The sequence below is a fragment of the Microcaecilia unicolor genome, chromosome 7 (genome assembly GCF_901765095.1).
Source record: "Microcaecilia unicolor chromosome 7, aMicUni1.1, whole genome shotgun sequence".
In the NCBI taxonomy this organism is placed as follows: Eukaryota; Metazoa; Chordata; class Amphibia; order Gymnophiona; family Siphonopidae; genus Microcaecilia; species Microcaecilia unicolor.
In genome coordinates this window covers 309,985,362-310,004,956 of record NC_044037.1, presented here as the reverse complement: position 1 = coordinate 310,004,956, position 19,595 = coordinate 309,985,362, and the positions used below count along the sequence as shown (strand labels likewise).

General features: G+C 44.2%; 1 protein-coding gene across 1 annotated transcript in view; it reads right to left on the bottom strand.

Annotated features, from left to right (window-relative positions):
* The window catches only part of LOC115475155 (unconventional myosin-X-like), a 290,858-nt gene that overhangs the window by 69,218 nt on the left and 202,045 nt on the right, over positions 1 to 19,595 (bottom strand). The window contains exon 33 of the mRNA XM_030210896.1: positions 4,445 to 4,742. Coding sequence (XP_030066756.1) covers positions 4,445 to 4,742 — 298 coding nt within the window. The remainder of the gene's footprint in view (positions 1 to 4,444; positions 4,743 to 19,595) is intronic.

The window sequence follows — 19,595 nt, the reverse complement described above, 5'->3', positions numbered from 1 at the left end:
TCTTTGACTGGGTGACCAAACAATTGGATGTGGGAGGGGAGCTAGATGTGGTGTACTTGGATTTTAGCAAAGCCTTTGACATGGTCTCACACAGGAGACTGATAAATAAACTGAGTGCCTCGGTATGGGACTTAAAGTGACTGACTGGGTTAAAAACTGGTTAAGAGGAAGGAGACAGAGCTTGCTCCTAGGAAAGGGCTGTTATACTGCAGGGTTTGGTCCTCAGGCTGGCTCTTTTTAACATCTTCATGAGTGATGTTGTGGAAGAGTTGTCTGATAAGGTTTGTCTGTTTGTGGATGATACCAAAAACTCTGTAATAGGGTGGACACCCCAGAGGGTGTGGATGGTATGAAGAAGGATCTAGTGAAGCTTGAAGAATGGTCTAATAATTGGCAGCTAAGATTTAATGCTAAGAAATGCAGGCTCATACACTTGGGGTACAAGAATCCAAGGGAATGGTACAGTATAAGGGGTGAAGTGCTTCTGTGTACGAAAGAAGAGCGGGACTTGGAGGTGATTGTATCTGGTGACCTAAAGGTGGCCAAACAGGTAGAAAAGATGATGGTCAAAGTCAGAAAGATGCTCGAGTGCATAAGGAGAGGGATGACCAGCAGGAAAAAAGAGGTGATAGTACCCTTGTATAAGTCTCTGGTGAGGCCCATTTAGAGTAACTTGTGAAATTCTGGAGACTGCACCTTCGGAAAGACATAAACAGGATGGAGTCAGTCCAGAGGGCGGCTACAAAATTAGTAAGAGGTCTCTGTCATAAAACATATAGGGACAGGCTTAGGAACCTCAACATGTATACACTGGAAGAGAGGTGAGAGAGATGGGATATGATAGAAACGTTAAAATACCTCAGTGTCATTAATATATAGGAGGCAAGCTTTTTTCAAATGAAGGAAAACTTTGAAATGAGGGGGCATATGATGAAGTTCAGATGAAATAGACTTAGGAGGAATCTAAGAAAATACTCTTTCACCGAAAGGGTAGTGTATGCGTGGAATGGCCTCCCAGTGGAGATCAAGGAGATGAGGATTGTGTCAGAATTTAAGAAAGCATGGGACAGGTATGTAGGATCCCTTAGGAAAGGAAGAGTTAGTGGTTACTGAGGATGGGCACACTGGATGGGCCATTTGGCCCTTATCTGCAGTCATGTTCTATGTTTCTATGTTAAGCTTGTTAAGTTACAAGTATTGTTATAGAATCCACTTGGACTTCAGCACGGATCTTTAGACGTGCTATATAGAATCTGGGGGTAAGCGTGAAATTGCTGTTATAGACCTTTAGGCTCAAACATTTCCACCAGCCAAATGGCAGTCATACCTCTGACCTGTCCATGCCCCTTCCAGGTCTACGACCCCTCACAGTTTTGCGCTTGGGAATTTATACGCTCAATTTATAGAATAGCAGCAAGTGTAAAGCTGGGTGTGGAAGTTTCCAGAATTAGTGGAACAATACACAATCTAGGGGGACAGGTCTATGAGGATGAAGGAGTATCTTGGAAGACTCATATACACAATGTTTGCAGTGAATAACAAAACATGATTGTAGGCATGAGCAGTTGGCGTGAGTGAACAGATTGGTTACGCCTTATGGTTTTTCACTTTCAATATTTCTGTGAGGAGAAGTCAACTAGAGCACTGAGTTTCCTGGTAGAATTGGAGAAGGACAGATGCATAGTGATACTCAGAAAACTGGAGTGGGAGAGGGTGCTGAGTGGTTATCTTGGTAGAAAGCAACAGAACATCAGTGTTTGCACTGTTCAGGACAAAGAACTGACAGTCTGTCCAAAAGGTCACCAACAGGAGACAGACTGTGTAAGAAGGAAAAGAAAAATAATCAAATATATGTATCTGCAAAGCAGTGATACAGGCATCGATGTTCAGAAATACAGGGCAGACCATCATTGCTTCTGTATCTTTGCTTTCCCTTCTCTATCCTTGGGAATTTTTGCCACTTTTTGGGAGTCTGCCACTACTTGTAACCTGGACTGGCCACTGTTGGAAACAGGACACTGGCCTAGATGGACCCTTGGTCTGACCAGTACAGCAACTCTTGCGTTCTTAAGATTTAGATTTTAGATTTATTACCCCTCTTTTTCTAAATCTGAGTTCAATGTGAGGTACACTGAAGTACATGAATTAAATCCCTGCCCACATGGGTTCAGAATCAAGGGTGAAGTGACTTGATCAAGGTCAGAAAGAGGAGGTGTGGAATTTGAACTCTGGATACCCTACTGCATATCCTGCTTCTAAAACCGCTAAGCTCCTCTATCCTTGCATTTCCTGATGTTATTTACAGTAGATCATTCTGGCTCTCAGATTCAAGGCAGCCAAGAACACAGCATTCTCAACTACTACTACTACTAATGATTTCTATAGAGCTACTAGACGTACACAGCACTGTACACATTATATGCAGGTACTTTCTCTATCCCTAGAGGGTTCACAATGTAAGTTTTTGTACCTGGGGCAATGGAGGGTTAAGTGACTTGCCCAGGTTCACAAGGAGCTGCAGTGGGAATTGAACCCAGTTCCCCAGGATCTCAGTCTGCTGTATTAACCATTAAGCTACTCCTCCACCTAAGCCAAGCCAAGAGAAATATTAAAAAGCATCAGAAAAGGCACCTTGACCAGTGCAGTGCTAGAGATCTTGCAATCATTATGAGAAGCCTCCTCATGCATCATTCAGTAGTAAGGAGCTTTGCGTCTTTCTTGCCACTGAAGAGGGGATAGAATCCAGAAGGGTGGTGGGTGGAAGAGGCCACTGGTATACTGGTAGGGGTGTGAGGAGGGTGAATTGTGCCTTGGAGGAAATAAGTTTTAGTTGGATGGAGCACTCGGAATGCCAGAAAGCAATTTCTGGGTGCGCTGCCAGGGAGGAATGGATGGCCACATGCATGCCCTCTCTGCCTTCACTCCCTTCCCCCCACCAAATGTATAAAATGAGCATCTTGGCTGATGGGGATCCAAAAGCCCAGACTCTGCCACAACCCCTAGGGTACCAGCATTGGCAGCTGTGAGCATAGTCAATGATTACCACAGTATTCTGACAACCCGTGGGTTTCAGCGAAAGGTGTCCTGGAAATCCCCACCAGCTAAACCAATGATGGGCCAGATGCTGGGTGGGCCTGAGCTGAAAGTAGACAGGCCCTGGCCTGCTTAGGTCCCTCCACCTCTGGGATGGAGTGATGGGAGGAGAGATCCTGGCTTCAAGTAGGGGGCTGAGGATCCTGCCCAGGGTTGGAAGGGGACATTCATTTAACTGGGCAGTGCTCTTCTGACCACCATGGCACTGTCCAGGGCCAAGTCTCAGCAGACCTGGAAGTTAGGTGGGCACCAGTGACATTCAGTGCCAGCACCCAAATAGCTAATTAGGAAGACGGACCGCTTGAAAAGTAGGGTTATTGTTGCCTAGTTACCTATGTAGATGTCAGTGCTCAACTGTATTTGTTATCAACCAAATTGGCAAACGCCATTACGGTACTATGTAAGCCACATTGAGCCTGCAAATACGTGGGAAAATGTGGGATACAAATGTAACAAATAAATAAATAAATATTGTGACACTCATAACTTCCAGGTCCATGGTAGACCGCCTGGATATTGCTCAGTGTTGAATACGCTGGTCTAATTTAGCCAGTGACAGTCCTACAGCTGCCAGCTGAATTTGATCTGTGAGAGTTTTTGGTTCCCTATGAGTGAAAAATGGAGGGAAGCTGAACAGACCATCAAGAAACTCCAGACGGCCCAGAATACCACAGCCAGACTCATATTTGGGAAAACTAAATATGAAAGTGCAAAACCCCTAAGAAAGAACCTACACTGGCTCCCACTGAAAGAACGTACCATGTTCAAGATATGCATGATTGCTCATAAAATCATTCATGGAAACGCCCCGACATACATGTTAGACCTAGTGGACCTTCCACCCAGAAATGCTAAATGATCTTCCCGCACCTTTCTCAACCTACACTTCCCCAGCTGTAAAGGGGTCAGATACAAACTAACACATGCATCCAGCTTTTCCTACATGAGTACGAAGATGTGGAATGAACTACCAACTCACCTGAAAACGATCCACGAATTAAACAACTTCCGCAAAGCTTTGAAAACCTCTCTCTTTAACAAAGCCTACCACGAGAACCCTTAACTACTTGAACACAACCTTTACATTCCTTTACTCAGAAAGTTTCACTGCACAGCTGCATAACCAGATCCTCTTGTCTTCTTTTATCTCTTTGCTACAACAATTCTAATTGTAAGCCACACTGAGCCTGCAAATAGGTGGGAAAATGTGGGATACAAGTGCAATAAATAAATAAATAAAGTAGAGAGGATTGGCAGAAGTACTGAGTACTTCATGGTAGGCAGGAGAGGAGTATATTAGAGAAAGATGATGAAGGGAGTGTGAATGTGCCATGCACAGACAACCTCTAACCGTTTCAGGTGGAATTTAAGGTAGCGCAGGATCCCTCGGTTGGGGAGGTAGGTGCAGCTCATGCAGGATAGAAGTTGCCAGTAGTGGAGATTTGCAAGGCTGTTTGGCTGGGGCACGTGGGTGGTTTGTTTGATTAGTTGACAGTACACTTCATCACAGAGGGGCTTCAGGTCGTAGCATAGCTGCAGAATTCTCTTGGCAATGGGTCGGGGCTCTTCTATCGTTTCCATCTCCTGAAGTGAACTGAAGATCTTTATAGCCTCATCATGTAGGCTTGTGTATCCTCTCTCTTTTTGTACTAGAATTTAAGAAACAATATGTTATTCCTGTTCCTGAATTCAGCTTTGGAAATCTGAAGAGTAAGCTTGCTGATAATGTGCCTCACATTGAATTAAAGAGCCTAAGGGGGAGAGGGAGGGGGTAATATTTAAAAGCCATGGTGCAGTTAAAGACAAAGCCACAAAACCAGTGTATAACAGCATCTTAGTGCAAATAAGGACAAAACAAGTATATAATAAAAAATCCTGTGAAAATTAAGAGAGCCTTCAGAATTATTTATCTCACACTACGCAGCTATATAAGTCAAGCTACGTTGCTCAGGTAGAGATATTTTTATTTTCTTTCATCAGGCACACTCCCAAGTGCACACACAAGTCTTTTGCATTGAGTGTCACATGCATAATTATCTCCCAGTTCACGAGAGGTTATATGTGTGTGCCTGATGCAAAGAGGTCCTAGCTCTCAGAGAACAAGTCCATTCTATTGAGGCTAGAATAATAGACTTGGAGGAGCTGAGGGAGACAGAGAGTTACATAGAGGAGACCTACAGGGACATTGTAGAGAAGTCCCACCTCAAGTCTGGCAGCCCCTGTGCTGCCTTGGAGGAAGGAGGTCTCCTTGAAGGACAGCATCACCCTGGGGAAGTAGAAATTACTCCTGTCGCCAGGACCTGCCCTCCAGGAGATGCAATATCCTCTCGCACTGAGGATATACTACAAGAACTTCTGCCCAGGCAGGAAGGCTCAGGACAGCTGTTTTAGTTGGTGATTCAGTCATTAAGTATGTAGATAGCTGGGTGGCTGGTGGACATGAGGATTGCCTGATCACTTGCCTGTCTGGTGCGAAGGTGGTGGACCTCACACATTACCTAGATAGGATTTTAGATAGTGCTGCGGAGGAGTTCGCTGTCTTGGTACATGTGGGTACCAAGGACAAAGGAATATGTTGGAGGAAGGTTCTGGAAGCCAAATTTAGGCTCTTAGATAGAAAGCTGAAGCCCATATTCTCCAGGGTAGCATTTTTAGCAGGACCTAAGAGGCAGGCATAGCTTCAAAGTCTCAATGCATGGTTCAGCCGATGGTGCGGAGATGAGGTATTTAGATTTCTTAGGAACTGGGTAACATTCTGGGAAAGGAGAGCCTATTCAGAAAAGATGGACTCCACCTTAACTGGGAACTTTTAAACTAAAATGAGGGAGGAAGCCGACAGTCACCCAGGAGCCTATGGTTTGGTGTGGAGTATCCTTGAAGGATAATATTGAAACAGGATATTTAGGGAATCCCAATAGAGAGGTTTCAACAATGGTAAAAGAAAGCCATGAGTGTTTAAGGAGAGAGCAGGGTAAAGGACGCACATTATGCCTGTGAACTTGTAAGCAGTGTGTAGATTTAAGGAAAAAACACAATTTGAAGTGCTTGTATAAAAATGCTTGAAGCCTAAAAAATAAGATGGGAGAGTTTATGACACTAAATAATGAAGTAGATATAATAGGCATCTCAGAGACATGGTGGAAGTAGAACAATCAATGAGACTCTGTGCTATCAGGGTACAAATTATATCGCAATGATAGAGGGGACCAAATTGGAGGGGGGTTGTGCTATAAGTTAAAGAGGGAATTGAGTCAAACAAAATAAACATTCTACATGAAACAGTGTGGAATCCTTGTGGATAGAAATTCCATGTGTGAAGGGAAAGAGTGTACTGGTAGGGCTGTACTACCGTCCGCCAGGACAGAATGAACAGACAGATGAACAAATGTTTACAGAAATTAGGAATGCTGGCAAATTGGGCAACATTAAGAAAATCTCACGGACAGAGCAGAAATAATCAAGATACTTCAAAAGATCTACTACTATGGACCCGAGACCGACCAGCCCTGAATAAATTTCAAAAAGTGGAGAAAAAAGCTCTCAAAAGACACAGAGCTACTAACACGCTGCACACAGCTGAAATGTCAATAGCTCACATTAATCATTGGTCAGAAAAAAACTCCACTTCTTGTTGTTGGCTCTGAGTTGGAAAAGCGGTTTGGGGTTTTCAGAAGTCCAGCAGGATGAAATTCTTCAAGCACTAGTGCTTATGTCAGCAGAAGGTGAAGACAAAGATTGCAAACTCATGGTCAGAAATAACTAATGAAAATCAACTGTTGACGTGCTTAGAATTACATAGCGCCTCCATTGGTGGAGTACTGCAAGCATGAGATTATCCCGCGTGGATTATGTGTGTATCATCACTATGTTTGGTGATGATGAGGAATTGACCTCACAATGGAATATGATTTTGAACCGCTGTTCTTTAGATTTGATGTTACTTTCAATCAAACAGTTAAGTGGGAAGATCGAGGAAGAAAAAAACAATTGTGAACTTTGCATCATGTTATGAATTTAGCAGTTTTGAAGATAAGTACTATGGATTTTTGACTTTATTTCAATGATTGCTTCTAAGTGACTTTATGTTATTGTCTGCTCTGAATCTGACTTATTGCCTTAATGATGAGAAGTGGAGTTTTTTTCTGACCAAATTATTAATGTGAGCCATTGACTAATTGCAACTGTGTGCAGCGTGTTTGTTGGTTCGTGTCGTCTGAGGTCTTTTTTCTCCACTTTTTAAAAGTTTATTCTGGGCTGGTCAGTCTCAGGCCCATAGCAAAAGAGAGTCAATCTTTTGAAATATCTTGATTTCAATTACCCCAAAATGCTACATCAGGGAGTGCTAGGGAGGTAAAATTCCCGTTGTAATAAATGACTGCTTCTTGGAGCAACTGACTCAGGAACTGATAAGAGGTGGAGCTATTTTAGATCTAGTCCTTCGTGGAATACAGGGCATAGTATGAGAGGTAATGGTGTTGGATCTGCTGGGAAACAGTGATCAATAATATGATCAAGTTTGAACTACTATCTGAAGTGAAGCCACAAAGGAAATACACTGTAACAGCATTTAAATTTCAAAAGGGCGACTATGATAAAATGAGGAATATGGTCAAAATGAAGCTACATCAATCAGCTGCCCAGATTAGGATATTAAGAGGGGCATAATCGAAAGGGATGTCCAGGTTTTCCTGAGGACGTCCTCGCAAAACGTCTCGATGGAGGGGCAGGGAAACCTGTATTATTGAAACAAGATGAACATCTATCTTTCGTTTCGATAAAACGGTCAGGGATGCCCAAATCTTGAAATTTAGGTCGTCCCTAGACTTGGTCGTTTCTGATTTTCGGCGATAATGGAAACCAAGGATGTTCATTTCAGAAACAACCAAATGCAAACCCTTTGATCGTGGGAGGAGCCAGCATTTGTAGTGCACTGGTCCCCCTGACATACCAGGACACCAACCGGGCACCCTAGGGGGCACTGCAGTGGACTTCATAAATAACTCCCAGGAACATAGCTCCCTTACCTTGTGTGCTGAGCCCCCCAAAACCCACTACCCCCAACTGTACACCACTACCATAGCCCTTACAGGTGAAGGGGGCACCTAGATGTGGGTACAGTGGGTTTGTGGTGGGTTTTGGAGGGCTCGCTGTTTCCTCCACAAACATAACAGGTGGGGGGGGGGATGGGCCTTGGTCCGCCTGTCTGAAGTGCACTGCACCCACTAAAACTGCTCCAGGGACCTGCATACTGCTGTCATGGACCTGAGTATGACATCTGAGGCTGGCAAAAAATATTTTGAAAGATATGTTTTGAGGGTGGGAGGGGGTTAGTGACCACTGGGGGAGTAAGGGGTCATTTTGGGCACTTTTTTGTGCCTTGGTCATAAGAAAAACACGACCAGGTAAAGACGTCCAAGTGCTCATCAAGGATGCCCTTTTTTTTTCCATTATGGGTCGAGGACGTCCATGTGTTAGGCACGCCCAAGTCCCGCCTTCGCTATGCCTCCAATATGCCCCCTTGAACTTTGGCTGTCCCTGCAATGGAAAGCAGTTGGGGACGTCAAAAATCGGCTTTCAATTATACCGATTTGGACGACACTGTGAGAAGGACGTCCATCTTCCGATTTGTGTCAAAAGATGGGCGGCGTCCATTTTCAGACACATTATTAGTAACTAGTAAAAAAGGCCCGTTTCTGACAAAATGAAACGGGCATTAGCAAGGTTTTCCTCGGCTCCCCTGCAGCTACCCATGTCCAGCGACCCTTCTCTCTCCCCTGCCCCTCCTGCAGCAACCCATGCCCAGCGACCCTCCTCTCTCCCGTGCCCCCCCTGCAGCCACCCATGTCCAGTGACCCTCCTCTCTCCCCTGCCCCCCCTGCAGCCACCCATGTCCAGCGACCCTCCTCTCTCCCGTGCCCCCCCTCCAGCCACCCATGTCCAGCGACCCTCCTCTGGACATGGATCAGCTGTGAGGCATGTTTTTTTTCCCCCGGGTTCTGAAGTTGACATCATAATGGCTACGGTGATGTCAGCCTGATCTACGGAGCCTAGCAGACCAACTCGGAATGAGCCACGGTCCCAGGCAGCAAGTCAGAACGTTGGAGGTAAGAATTATTATATAGGATATGTAATTTATCTTTTAAATCAAGCATGGTACCGGAAGATTGGAGGGTTGCCAATGCAAAACTGTTCTTTTAAAAAGGTTCCAGAGGTGAACCGGAAAATTATAGACAGGTGAGCCTGATGTCGATGCCAGGCAAAATGGTAGAGACTATTATAAAGAACAAAATTACTGAGCATATTCAAAAGCATGGATTAATGAAACAAAGCCAGCATGGATTTAGTGAAGGGAAATCTTGCCTCACCAATCTACTACATTTCTTTGAAGGGGTGAACAAACATGTGGATAAAGGTGAGCCGGTTGATATTGTGAACCTCATGAAAGACTCCAGAGGAAGTTGGAGAGTCATGGGATAGGAGGTAGTGTTCTATTGTGGATTAAAAACTGGTTAAAAGATAGAAAACAGAGAGTAGGGTAAAATAGTCAGTATTCTCAATGGAGAAGGGTAGATACTAGGGTTACCGAGAGGTCTGAGCTGGGACCGCTGATTTTTATAAATGATCTAGAGATGGGATTAACTAGTGAGGTAATTACATTTGCCGATGACACAAAGTTATTCAAAGTTGTTAAATTGCAAGAGGATTGTGAAAAATGACAAGAAGACCTTACGAGACTGGGAGACTGAGCATCCAAATGGCAGATGACATTTAATGTGAGCAAGTGCAAATCGATGCATGTGGGAGAGAGGAACCGGTATTATAGCTATGTAATGCAAGATTCCACATTAGGAGTCACCAACAAGGAAAGGAATCTAGGCGTCATCATTGACGATACATTGAAACCTTTTGCTCAGTGTGTGGCGGTGGCTAAGAAGCCAAATAGAATGTTATGTATTATTAGGGAAGGAATGAAAAACAAAAATGAGGATGTTATAATGCCTTCGTATCGCTCCACAATGTGACTGCACCTCGAATATTGTGTGCAATTCTGGTCACCACATCTCAAAAAAAGATATAGTGGAATTAGAAAAGGTACAGAGAAGGGAGATGAAAATGATAAAGGGATTGGGACGACTTCCCTATGAGGAAACACTAAAGTGGCTGGGGCTCTTCAGCTTGGAGAAAAGACGGCTTAGGGGAGATATGATAGAGGTCTATAAAATAATGAGTGGAGTGGAGTGGAACTGGTAGACGTGTATCGCTTGTTTATTCTTTCCAAAAATACTAGGGGGCACGAAATGAAGCTCCAAAGTAGTAAATTTAAAACGAATTGGAGAAAATATTTCTTCACTCAACATGTAATTAAATTCTGGAATTTGTTGCCAGAGAATGTAGTAAAAGAGGTTAGCTTAGTGGGGTTTAAAAAAGGTTTGGATAGCTTCCTAAAAGAAAAGTCCATAAGCCAATATTAATATGGACTTGGGGAAAACCCACTGCTTATAAGCAGCATAAGATGTATTGTACTGTTTTAGGATCTTACCAGGTACTTGTAACTTGGATTGGCCTCTGTTGGAAACAGGGGCGTAGCCAGCCTTCCGTGGGGGAGGGGTCCAGAGCCCGGGGGAGGGGGCACATTTTAGCCCTCCCCCCGGCGCCGCCCCCCCACCGCCGACATTGCCGCCCCCCCCCTCCTGCCGCGAACCCGCTGCCGCTGCAGCCTACCTTTACTTTTGCTGGCGGGGGATCCCACTCCCCGCCAGCCGATGTCTTCTTCTCAGTCGCTTCCTGCTCTTCAATTTGTTTGCTGACGTCCTGCACTTTGTACATGCAGGACGTCAGACTCAGAGAACAGAACTGAGAAGACGTCGGCTGGCGGGGAGTGGGATCCCCCGCCAGCAAAAGTAAAGGTAGGCGGGGGCGGGGGCGGGTTCGCCGGGAGGGGGGTCCTGGGGTGAATCTGCAGGGGCCCCGGCCCCCTCAGGCCCCATGTAGCTACGCCACTGGTTGGAAACATGATGGTGGGCTTGATGAACCTTTGGTCTGCCCAGTATGGCAATACTTATGTACTTATGGACTGTTAGATCATGACAGAGCAAAAGAGCCACTCAGGATGGATGAGGCTGTAGTGGACAGATTGTGTTGCATCCCTACCTTGCTCCTCGGGCAGTGGCCATATTGGAAAGATCATCTGAGCAGCAACCATTTTGGGTAGAGCATCTGAAGGGCAGCCATCTTGGGAGGATCGTTTGAGGAGCAGCCATCTTCGGTAGCTCATCTAGGAGGCAGCCATCTTGAATGTCTTTTGGGCGTGCCCTATGAGATCTCTCGCCTCTCAGCTGAGACCAGGTTCCTCTGATTGGAGACCTATTTAAGAGCTGGCCTGGGACTCCATCTTTGCTTCAGCTTCTATCTTGTTAGAGGTTTGGTGTTGGTGATTGACCGTTCTTCTGCTGGTTTTCCTGTTGATGCTGACTTGGATTGAACCTGACCATTCTCTGCTTGCTGCCTGCCCTGACCTATGGATTGAACCTGACCATTCTCTGCTTGCGGCCTGCCCGATCTGTGTTCTGGATCTGTTCTACTCCTACCTGCCATGGCTGGTGGCCGTCCGACCCCGACAATATCTGGAAGTCCTGGTGGCCACCTGCACCTGGGGGCTCAACTCCCGGGGAACGGTACTCAGCTTCCCAGGTGAAGCTAGGGGTTGTCCGGCTGCCTGACCGAGTGCAGTGCTTCGCGGATCCTCCGCGCTCTGTCAAGGCGCAAGGGCTCACTACTGCAGTGGCAACAGATTGAAAGAATTCTTTGCTTTGGTCTTTACTGAAGAAAATGTAAGAGATCTACTTGTAGTGGAATCAAATGCATTTATTGGAACAATACCCGACGTGGCCACGTTTCGCCCTCATACACACTAGTAGTTCCAAAAATCTAGTTCCATTTATCTGCTACTTCCAACTGAATGCTAATGCATATCAGTTCAGTTGGAAGTAGCAGATAAATGGAACTAGATTTTTGGAACTACTAGTGTGTATGATATATTTACATACACTTTTGATAGTTTATACCCCTGACGCAGCCTGAGGGCGAAACGTGGCCACGTCGGGTATTGTTCCAATAAATGCATTTGATTCCACTGCTTTGTTGTTTTTTATCTACTGTTTTGTAAGCAGTTGTGTGCCTTTTTGTTTTTTTTTTGTAGAGATCTACTTGTACCAGAAATGGTTTTCAAGGGTGAGCCAAATCGACAAATTAAAGAATAGCAAATCACCTGAACCGGATGGCAGGCATCCAAGGGTACTGAAAAAACTCAAACATGAAATTGATGACCTGCTGTTAGTAATCTATAACCTGTCATTAAAATCGTCTATAGTACCTGAAGATTGGAGGGTGGCCATTATAACACCAATTTTTTTAAAGGGTTCTAGGGGTGATCTGGGAAAATACAGACCTATAAGCCAGATATCAGTACCAGGTACAATAGTGGAAACTATTATTAAGAATAAAATTAAGGAAAACATAGATAAACATGGTTTAATGGGACAGTCAGAATGGTTTCAGTGAAAGGAAATCTTGCCTCACCAATTTGCTTTATTTCTTTGAAGGTGTGAATAAACATATCAAAAAAGGTGAGCCAGTTGATGTAGTATATCTAGATTTTCAGAAAGCTTTTGATAAAGTTCCTCATGAGAGACTCCTGAGAAAATTAAAGAGTCATGGGATAGGAGGCAATGTTGTGTTGTGGATTAGAAACTGGTTATTGGACAGAAAACAGAGAACAGGAAGTCAGGAATGTCAGGAAGTATTTTTTCACAGAGAGAGTGGTGGATATTTGGAATGCCCTCCCGCAGGAGGTGGTGGAGATGAAAACGGTAACGGAATTCAAACATGCGTGGGATAAACATAAAGGAATCCTGTTCAGAAGGAAGGGATCCTCAGGAGCTTAGCCAAGATTGGGTGGCAGAGCCGGTAGTGGGAGGCGAGGATAGTGCTGGGCAGACTTATACGGTCTGTGCCAGAGTCGGTGGTGGGAGGCGGAGCTGGTGGTTGGGGGGCGAGGATAGTGCTGGGCAGACTTATACGGTCTGTGCCCTGAAAAGGACAGGTACAAATTAAGGTAAGGTATACACAAAAAGTGGCACATACGAGTTTATCTTGTTGGGCAGACTGGATGGATCATGCAGGTCTTTTTCTGCCGTCATCTACTATGTTACAAGTAAATGGCCATTTCTCTCAATGGAGGAGGGTGAATAGTGGAGTGCCGCAGGGATCTGTACTGGACATGGTGCTATTTAACATATTTATAAATGATCTGGAAATTGGAATGACAAGTGAGGTGATTAAATTTGCAGATGACACAAAACTATTGAAGGTTGTTAAAACACATGCAGACTGTAAAAATTGCAGGAAGACCTTAGGAAACTGGAGGACTGGGCATCCAAATGGCAGATGAACATTGGGAAGAACAATCCAAATCATAGTTACCTGATGATAGGGTCCACTTTGCAGGTCAGCACCCAAAAGTGGAACAGGTGGATGTGAAGCGTCTGATCACACTTTCCAAAAATACTAGGACTAGGGGGCATACGATGAAACTACAGTGTAGTAAATTTAAAACAAATCAGAGAAAAGTTTTCTTCACCCAACGCATAATTAAACTCTGGAATTCTTTGCCGGAGAACGTGGTGAAGGCGGTTAGCTTAGCAGTGTTTAAAAAGGGGTTAGATGGTTTCCTAAAGGCCAAGTCCATGAACCACTACTAGATCGACTTGGGAAAAATCCACAATTCCAGGAATAACATGTATAGAATGTTTGTACATTTGGGAAGCTTGCCAGGTGCCCTTGGCCTGGATTGGCCGCTGTCGTGGACAGGATGCTGGGCTCGATGGACCCTTGGTCTTTTCCCAGTGTGGCATTACTTATGTACTTATGTAAAATTATAAAGGGGATGGAACTTCTCTTGTATGAAGAAAGGCTAAAGAGGTTAGGGCTCTTCAGCTTGGAAAAGAGACAGATGAGGGGAGATATAACTGAGGTCTACAAAATCCTGAGTGGTGTAGAACAAGTAGAAGTGAATCGATTTTTTATGCATTCAAAAAGTACAAAGACCAGGGACACTCAAATAAGTTACATGGAAATACTTTTAAAACAAATAGGAGGAAATATTTTTTCACTCAATGAATAGTTAAGCTCTGGAACTCTTTGCCGGATGATGTGGTAACAGTAGTTAGTGTATCTTGTATCTGGGTTTAAAAAAGGTTTGGACAAGTTCCTGGAGGAAAAGTCCATGGTCTGCTATTGAGATAGACATAGGGGAAGCACTGCTTGCCCTGGGATTGGTAGCATGGAATGTTGCTACTATATGGGTTTCTGCCAGGTACCTGTGACCTGGAATGCCCACTGTTGGAAGCAGGATACTTGGCTAGATGGACCATTGGTCTGACCCAGTATGGCATATTCTTATGTTGTAAGTTACCATGTGCTCTCAATGCAGTACAACTCACTTGTAAATGAAACCACATTCAAAACATATCAAAGTCACATCTGTCCTTTAAATATCTTTAAAAACACTTTTAAATGTACTTATCATTTAAATAATTTAATAGTTTACATCAGTTGATATACCACTCTTCAAAATAGGCCACAGTGGTTTACAAAATTAAAATAAATAGAAAAGAACGCCAAACAATAAAGGAACGACTCACTCAGGCCAATCACACAGAACCGACAGTGACATACTGATTTGAGCTCATCCGAGTCCCTGAGGCAGTCATCCAGATGAAACCCAAGGCGTTGGGCTTTGTTGGGGTGCTTCTTCTTTAATCTTGACTTTTTACAAGAGAATAAGCAAGGTGTTATATTTGACTTTAGATAAGTACATTAAAAATATATTGCTTATTAATATCTTTATGGCTCCCTTGGCATCGCTCATTTCTGATTTAGGCCTCACACGTCTTCACTATGCTGATGACATACAGATCTTGGCATCTTTTGATCTTTCTGATCAAACTGCCTACCCTCCTTTGATATCTAAACTAGAACAGATCCTTTACTGGATCAAATCTAATAGGATGAACCTGAATCTTTCTAAGACATGTGCAATAATATTCTCTTGTAACTCTGGCTATACACCTATGAATCACATATGACTCCTCCTTAGCTCTGTCTCCATATCCGATACCCTCAAGATCTTGGGAGTCACGGTTGACACTGGCCTTACCTTCTCTGCACACATTTCCACTGTGATCTCCGAATACTTGTATAGATTATGACAGATTAGATTGTTCCGTTCCTTCTTGGAGAACAATGCTCTTCGTATTTTGACGCATGCACTGGTACTTTCTAATATAGATTACTGCAATGCATTCTTTAATGGGCTGTGACAGAAAGATCTACATCTCCTGCAAACAGTGCACAATACCGCGGTGAAGCTGCTTTCTGGGAGTTGGAAATATGATCATGTGACTCCCCCTCCCCTTCTGAAGCAGGAACATTGGCTTCCTTTTCACATACGCACCCAGTTTTAAAATTCTGGTTTTAGTGCATAAAATGCTTAATTCTGGCCAACTCTACTACTACTACTACTACCATTAAACATTTCTATAGCGCTACTAGACTTACGCAGCGCTGTAAAAATTAACATGCAAAGACAGTCCCTGCTCAACAGAGCTTACAATCTAAATTGGACAGACGAACAGACAGCTAGGGGTGGGGAAATTGCAGTGGTAGGGGTGATAAGTGAGGGTGTTGAATAAGAGAGTCATGGTTAGGAGTCGGAAGCAGTAGCAAAGAGGTGGGCTTTAAGCCTAGACTTGAAGACAGCCAGAGACTGAGCCTGACGTACTCCCCCCCCCCTCATTTTGTTGCAATACCTTATGCTCATCGGACCGACATCTTCTTGCTGTGCCCTCTGTCCCCTCGGTAGAACTTGCTACTTATCCAATGTTACGGATCCTACTTTTTGGAACAACCTTCCTTTAGAATTACATCCTCTCTCAGAATTGAAAGCAGCACTTAAAGGTTATTTTTTTTAGACAAGCATATGGGATTGTTGCAGGTTTTCAGATGCCGTTGGGACCTATCAGATGGGACATTTGGCCTATTTGGCCTTCTGGCCATTAGTTGTGAATCTTCTCTGTAACTTTCTCTTCATTAGTTTATTGTCTTTACCTCTCCTTTATATGTATTGTAATTTAGCTCTCGTTGGAACCTGTCCTTTTGTACTTATTCTAAACTGTCATGATGGCTTAATTATTTAAAAGATTTATATCACACACATCTATAACCCTGTGCTTGTAGCCTTTGACGGTGTATCAAGCAATAAAGAAACTTTAAAAGTTAAAGGAGAAAAGGACTATGATATTTTTTTGAATGTGGTTCTATTTATCAGCAAGATTTTCTGCACTGAGAGCACATGGTGACTTGTTTGTGCACTTCAGAGAGAATAAGGATATCGCCACCTGAGCAATGATAGCTTGAATTATACAGCTGCGTAGTGTGGGATATCTGAGGGCTCTCCTAATTTTCAATATATACTTCTTTTGTCCTTATCTACAGTAAGAATATTACCAGTGATTTTGGATTCTTTATTGACTTAACAGTGCAGTTAAAGTCATCTGGCTGCAACGTCAGTCAACTTTAGACTAAAAAGCAGAAATAAAACAAAAAAGGAAAATATGGTGAGACATACAATACCACTACATAGTCACAACGCATGTTTCTTTTCAGTTTATACAATCACATCAGCAATGAATGCAACTGACGAAACTACAGAAATCTACAAATAAAAATGATTAAAGAAAACATTTCCAATCATATACGTCCACTATGAAAGGAAATAAGACCAATATGTTCAACTATGAATTTTAATCATGTAACAGCTCATAATGTGTATTTATTTTACAGCTTCAGTCAGTGCTGTTCCTTGTTCTTGTCAAAGTTACATAGAAACATAGTAGATGACAGTAGATAAAAACCTGTACAGTCCATCCAGTCTGCCCAACAAGATAAACTCATTACTTATGGCATGTGTTACTTCATATGTACACCTGATCTTGCTTTGTCCTTGCCATTTTCAGGGCATAGGCTGTAGAAGTCCTTGTTCTAAAACTTCAGAACTTGTCATTGAATTCCCTGAAAAGCTCCACTTCAACCCATCCAAATCTATTTAGCCACAATCAGGGCACAGACCGTAGAAGTCTGCCTGTACTAGCTTTGCTTCCCAATTACAGGTGTTGCTACCTATTCTCCACTAAGCTTAATTGGATCTGTTCCTTCTAAACAGGATTCTTTTGTGTTTATCCCACACATTTTTGAATTCTGTTACCTTTTTCATCTCCACCACCTCCTGCGGGAGGGCATTCCAGGTATCTACCACCCTCTCAATGAAAAGTACTTCCTGACATTATTCCTGAGTCAGCCCCCTTTCAACCTCAATTCATGTCCTCTAGTTTTCTAGGATTTCTGGCACTCCCCCTCCCCCCCACCAATCATCTTATCTTTCCTTCCCTATCCTTACCCCTCACTGGGGCTGCCATTCTATCTGCTGCTTTGTGGAGCAGAAAAAAAAACACTCAAGGATTGCAGTGGAGTTCCCAGAGGTGCTAAGAGTGGCCCAACCCAAAGCTGGACATTTACCACTGTGATAGTGGAGAATGCTGGAGGTATTATTTTGTGGGCCCCAGGCATGTATAAAACCAGCTCTGACAGATGTACATTCTAAAAACTGACATATTCTAATCAATAAATGGCAAATAAAATTCCTTCTACATTTTTCACTTGTTATTTGATTTTTCTAATCATGTTGGTCCTGGTCTCTTTGTCCATTTGACACTTCTCGCTTTATGTTCATCTTCCTTTTGTGTCACTATACACCCTGTCCAGTATTTCCCTGCTCTTAGCATCATACTGTGTTGAGAATACCTCTTCTCTGTGTCTGTATTCTTGCCATATTCATTATCACCCTTCTGTGACCCCATCTCCCTCATGTGTCTCATCATCCTTCTGTGTCCCTATCCCTACCTCTTACCTGTCCAGCATCACTCCTTTGTGTCCCTCTCCGGCATTCCCCCTCAGTGTCCCTATTCCTCCTCATGTGCAGCATCTCTCCCCCTCTCTTCACTTTCTCCTGTCCTCCTCCCCAGCAATTCAGCAAATGTCCTTCTCTCTCCTGTCTGCCGCCCACCTACCTGCAGATCCAGTATCTTTTCCTTCTTTCTCCCCTGGTCCTGGCATCATTTCCTTCCATCCTGCACCCTTCTCTCCACCCCCAAGTTGCAGTATCTCTCCTTCTTCCTCTGCAGGTCCTGCATCATTTAACCTTCCCCCTTTGCAGTATGGTATTTCTCACTCACTTCCCAACCCCCCCTCCATTTGGCATCTCTGACCCTCTTCCCACCTCCTCCCTCATGATTCGGCATCTCTGACCTAGTTCCCTCCCCCCTCCTGCTTGGCATCTTAAACTTGCCCTTGCTCCTTGCTGGCACCAGCAGCCACCACAGTGCTGAAAACGTCCATTGGGGGGGGGGGGGGCTTCCTTCTGCTGCTCTCACTCCTCTGATTCTACTTCCTGACTTCCTGTTTCCAGAGGATCTAGGGTGGGAGGACGAGGGAGTGGCACACTGACAGGTTGAAATGGGGGCAGGAGAGAGATGCTGAACTGAGGGGTGGTGGGAGAGAGAAAAGAAAAGCCAGTGCTGGAGGGAAGGGTGCTTTGGCATGAAAGCTGGAGAAGGCAGCAAATGCATGTGTCACAGGCCTAATGTGTTTGTCTTGGCAAGACTGAGTTCCTTCTTGCATTACACTGCTTAAAGCTAAAGTGCTGAGCCATGCATGCGAGAGGGCCAGTGCTTTTAGAGTGATGACCCCCCTCCCCCCCCCGCCATGTTTACCTTGGTGTGCTGGCCCTGCATGCTTTTCTCGGGTTGTCTTTGTTCTGACCTCTGACAGCCTTGCACTAGTTTATAATGTGATTCTAAAATGTGTGTAATGCTTTTACTGTTATTCTCATTTCTAAGGACTTTCACTGCTGCAGTTTCCTCTGTAAAGATATGTGAGCAAGGCATTGTGTGTAATGTAGTTCACAGGCAACGCAACCACACTTGTCTGTCTGTATAAGAATGGTTACCACTGGTTGTGAGGGTGCCCAGACCTCTTTTCCCTCTCAGCCAAGCTTGGCTCCTGTGTCTACTTGCTATCATTTCCTGGTCAGTCTCACTATCTCTGTCCTGAGAGGTCAGCCAGGTATGACCTTTCCCTCCAATCGAGAGCTGTCCTCTAGGACCACCCCTTGCTACCCGATGGCAGGCTCTGTCCCCATTGGTCTTTACCTGCTCCTACCTGAGCTTGTGTAAGGCTTCCTGACCTCTTTGTCCCTTCAGCCATGAGGCATTCACCATCTTGCTACAGACATGAGGCATTCACCATCTTGCTTCAGGCAGCACTGTCCTGCTGAAACGCCCTGCAATGAACTTGTTTTTTTACCTTGAAATGATCTCCTCCCTAAT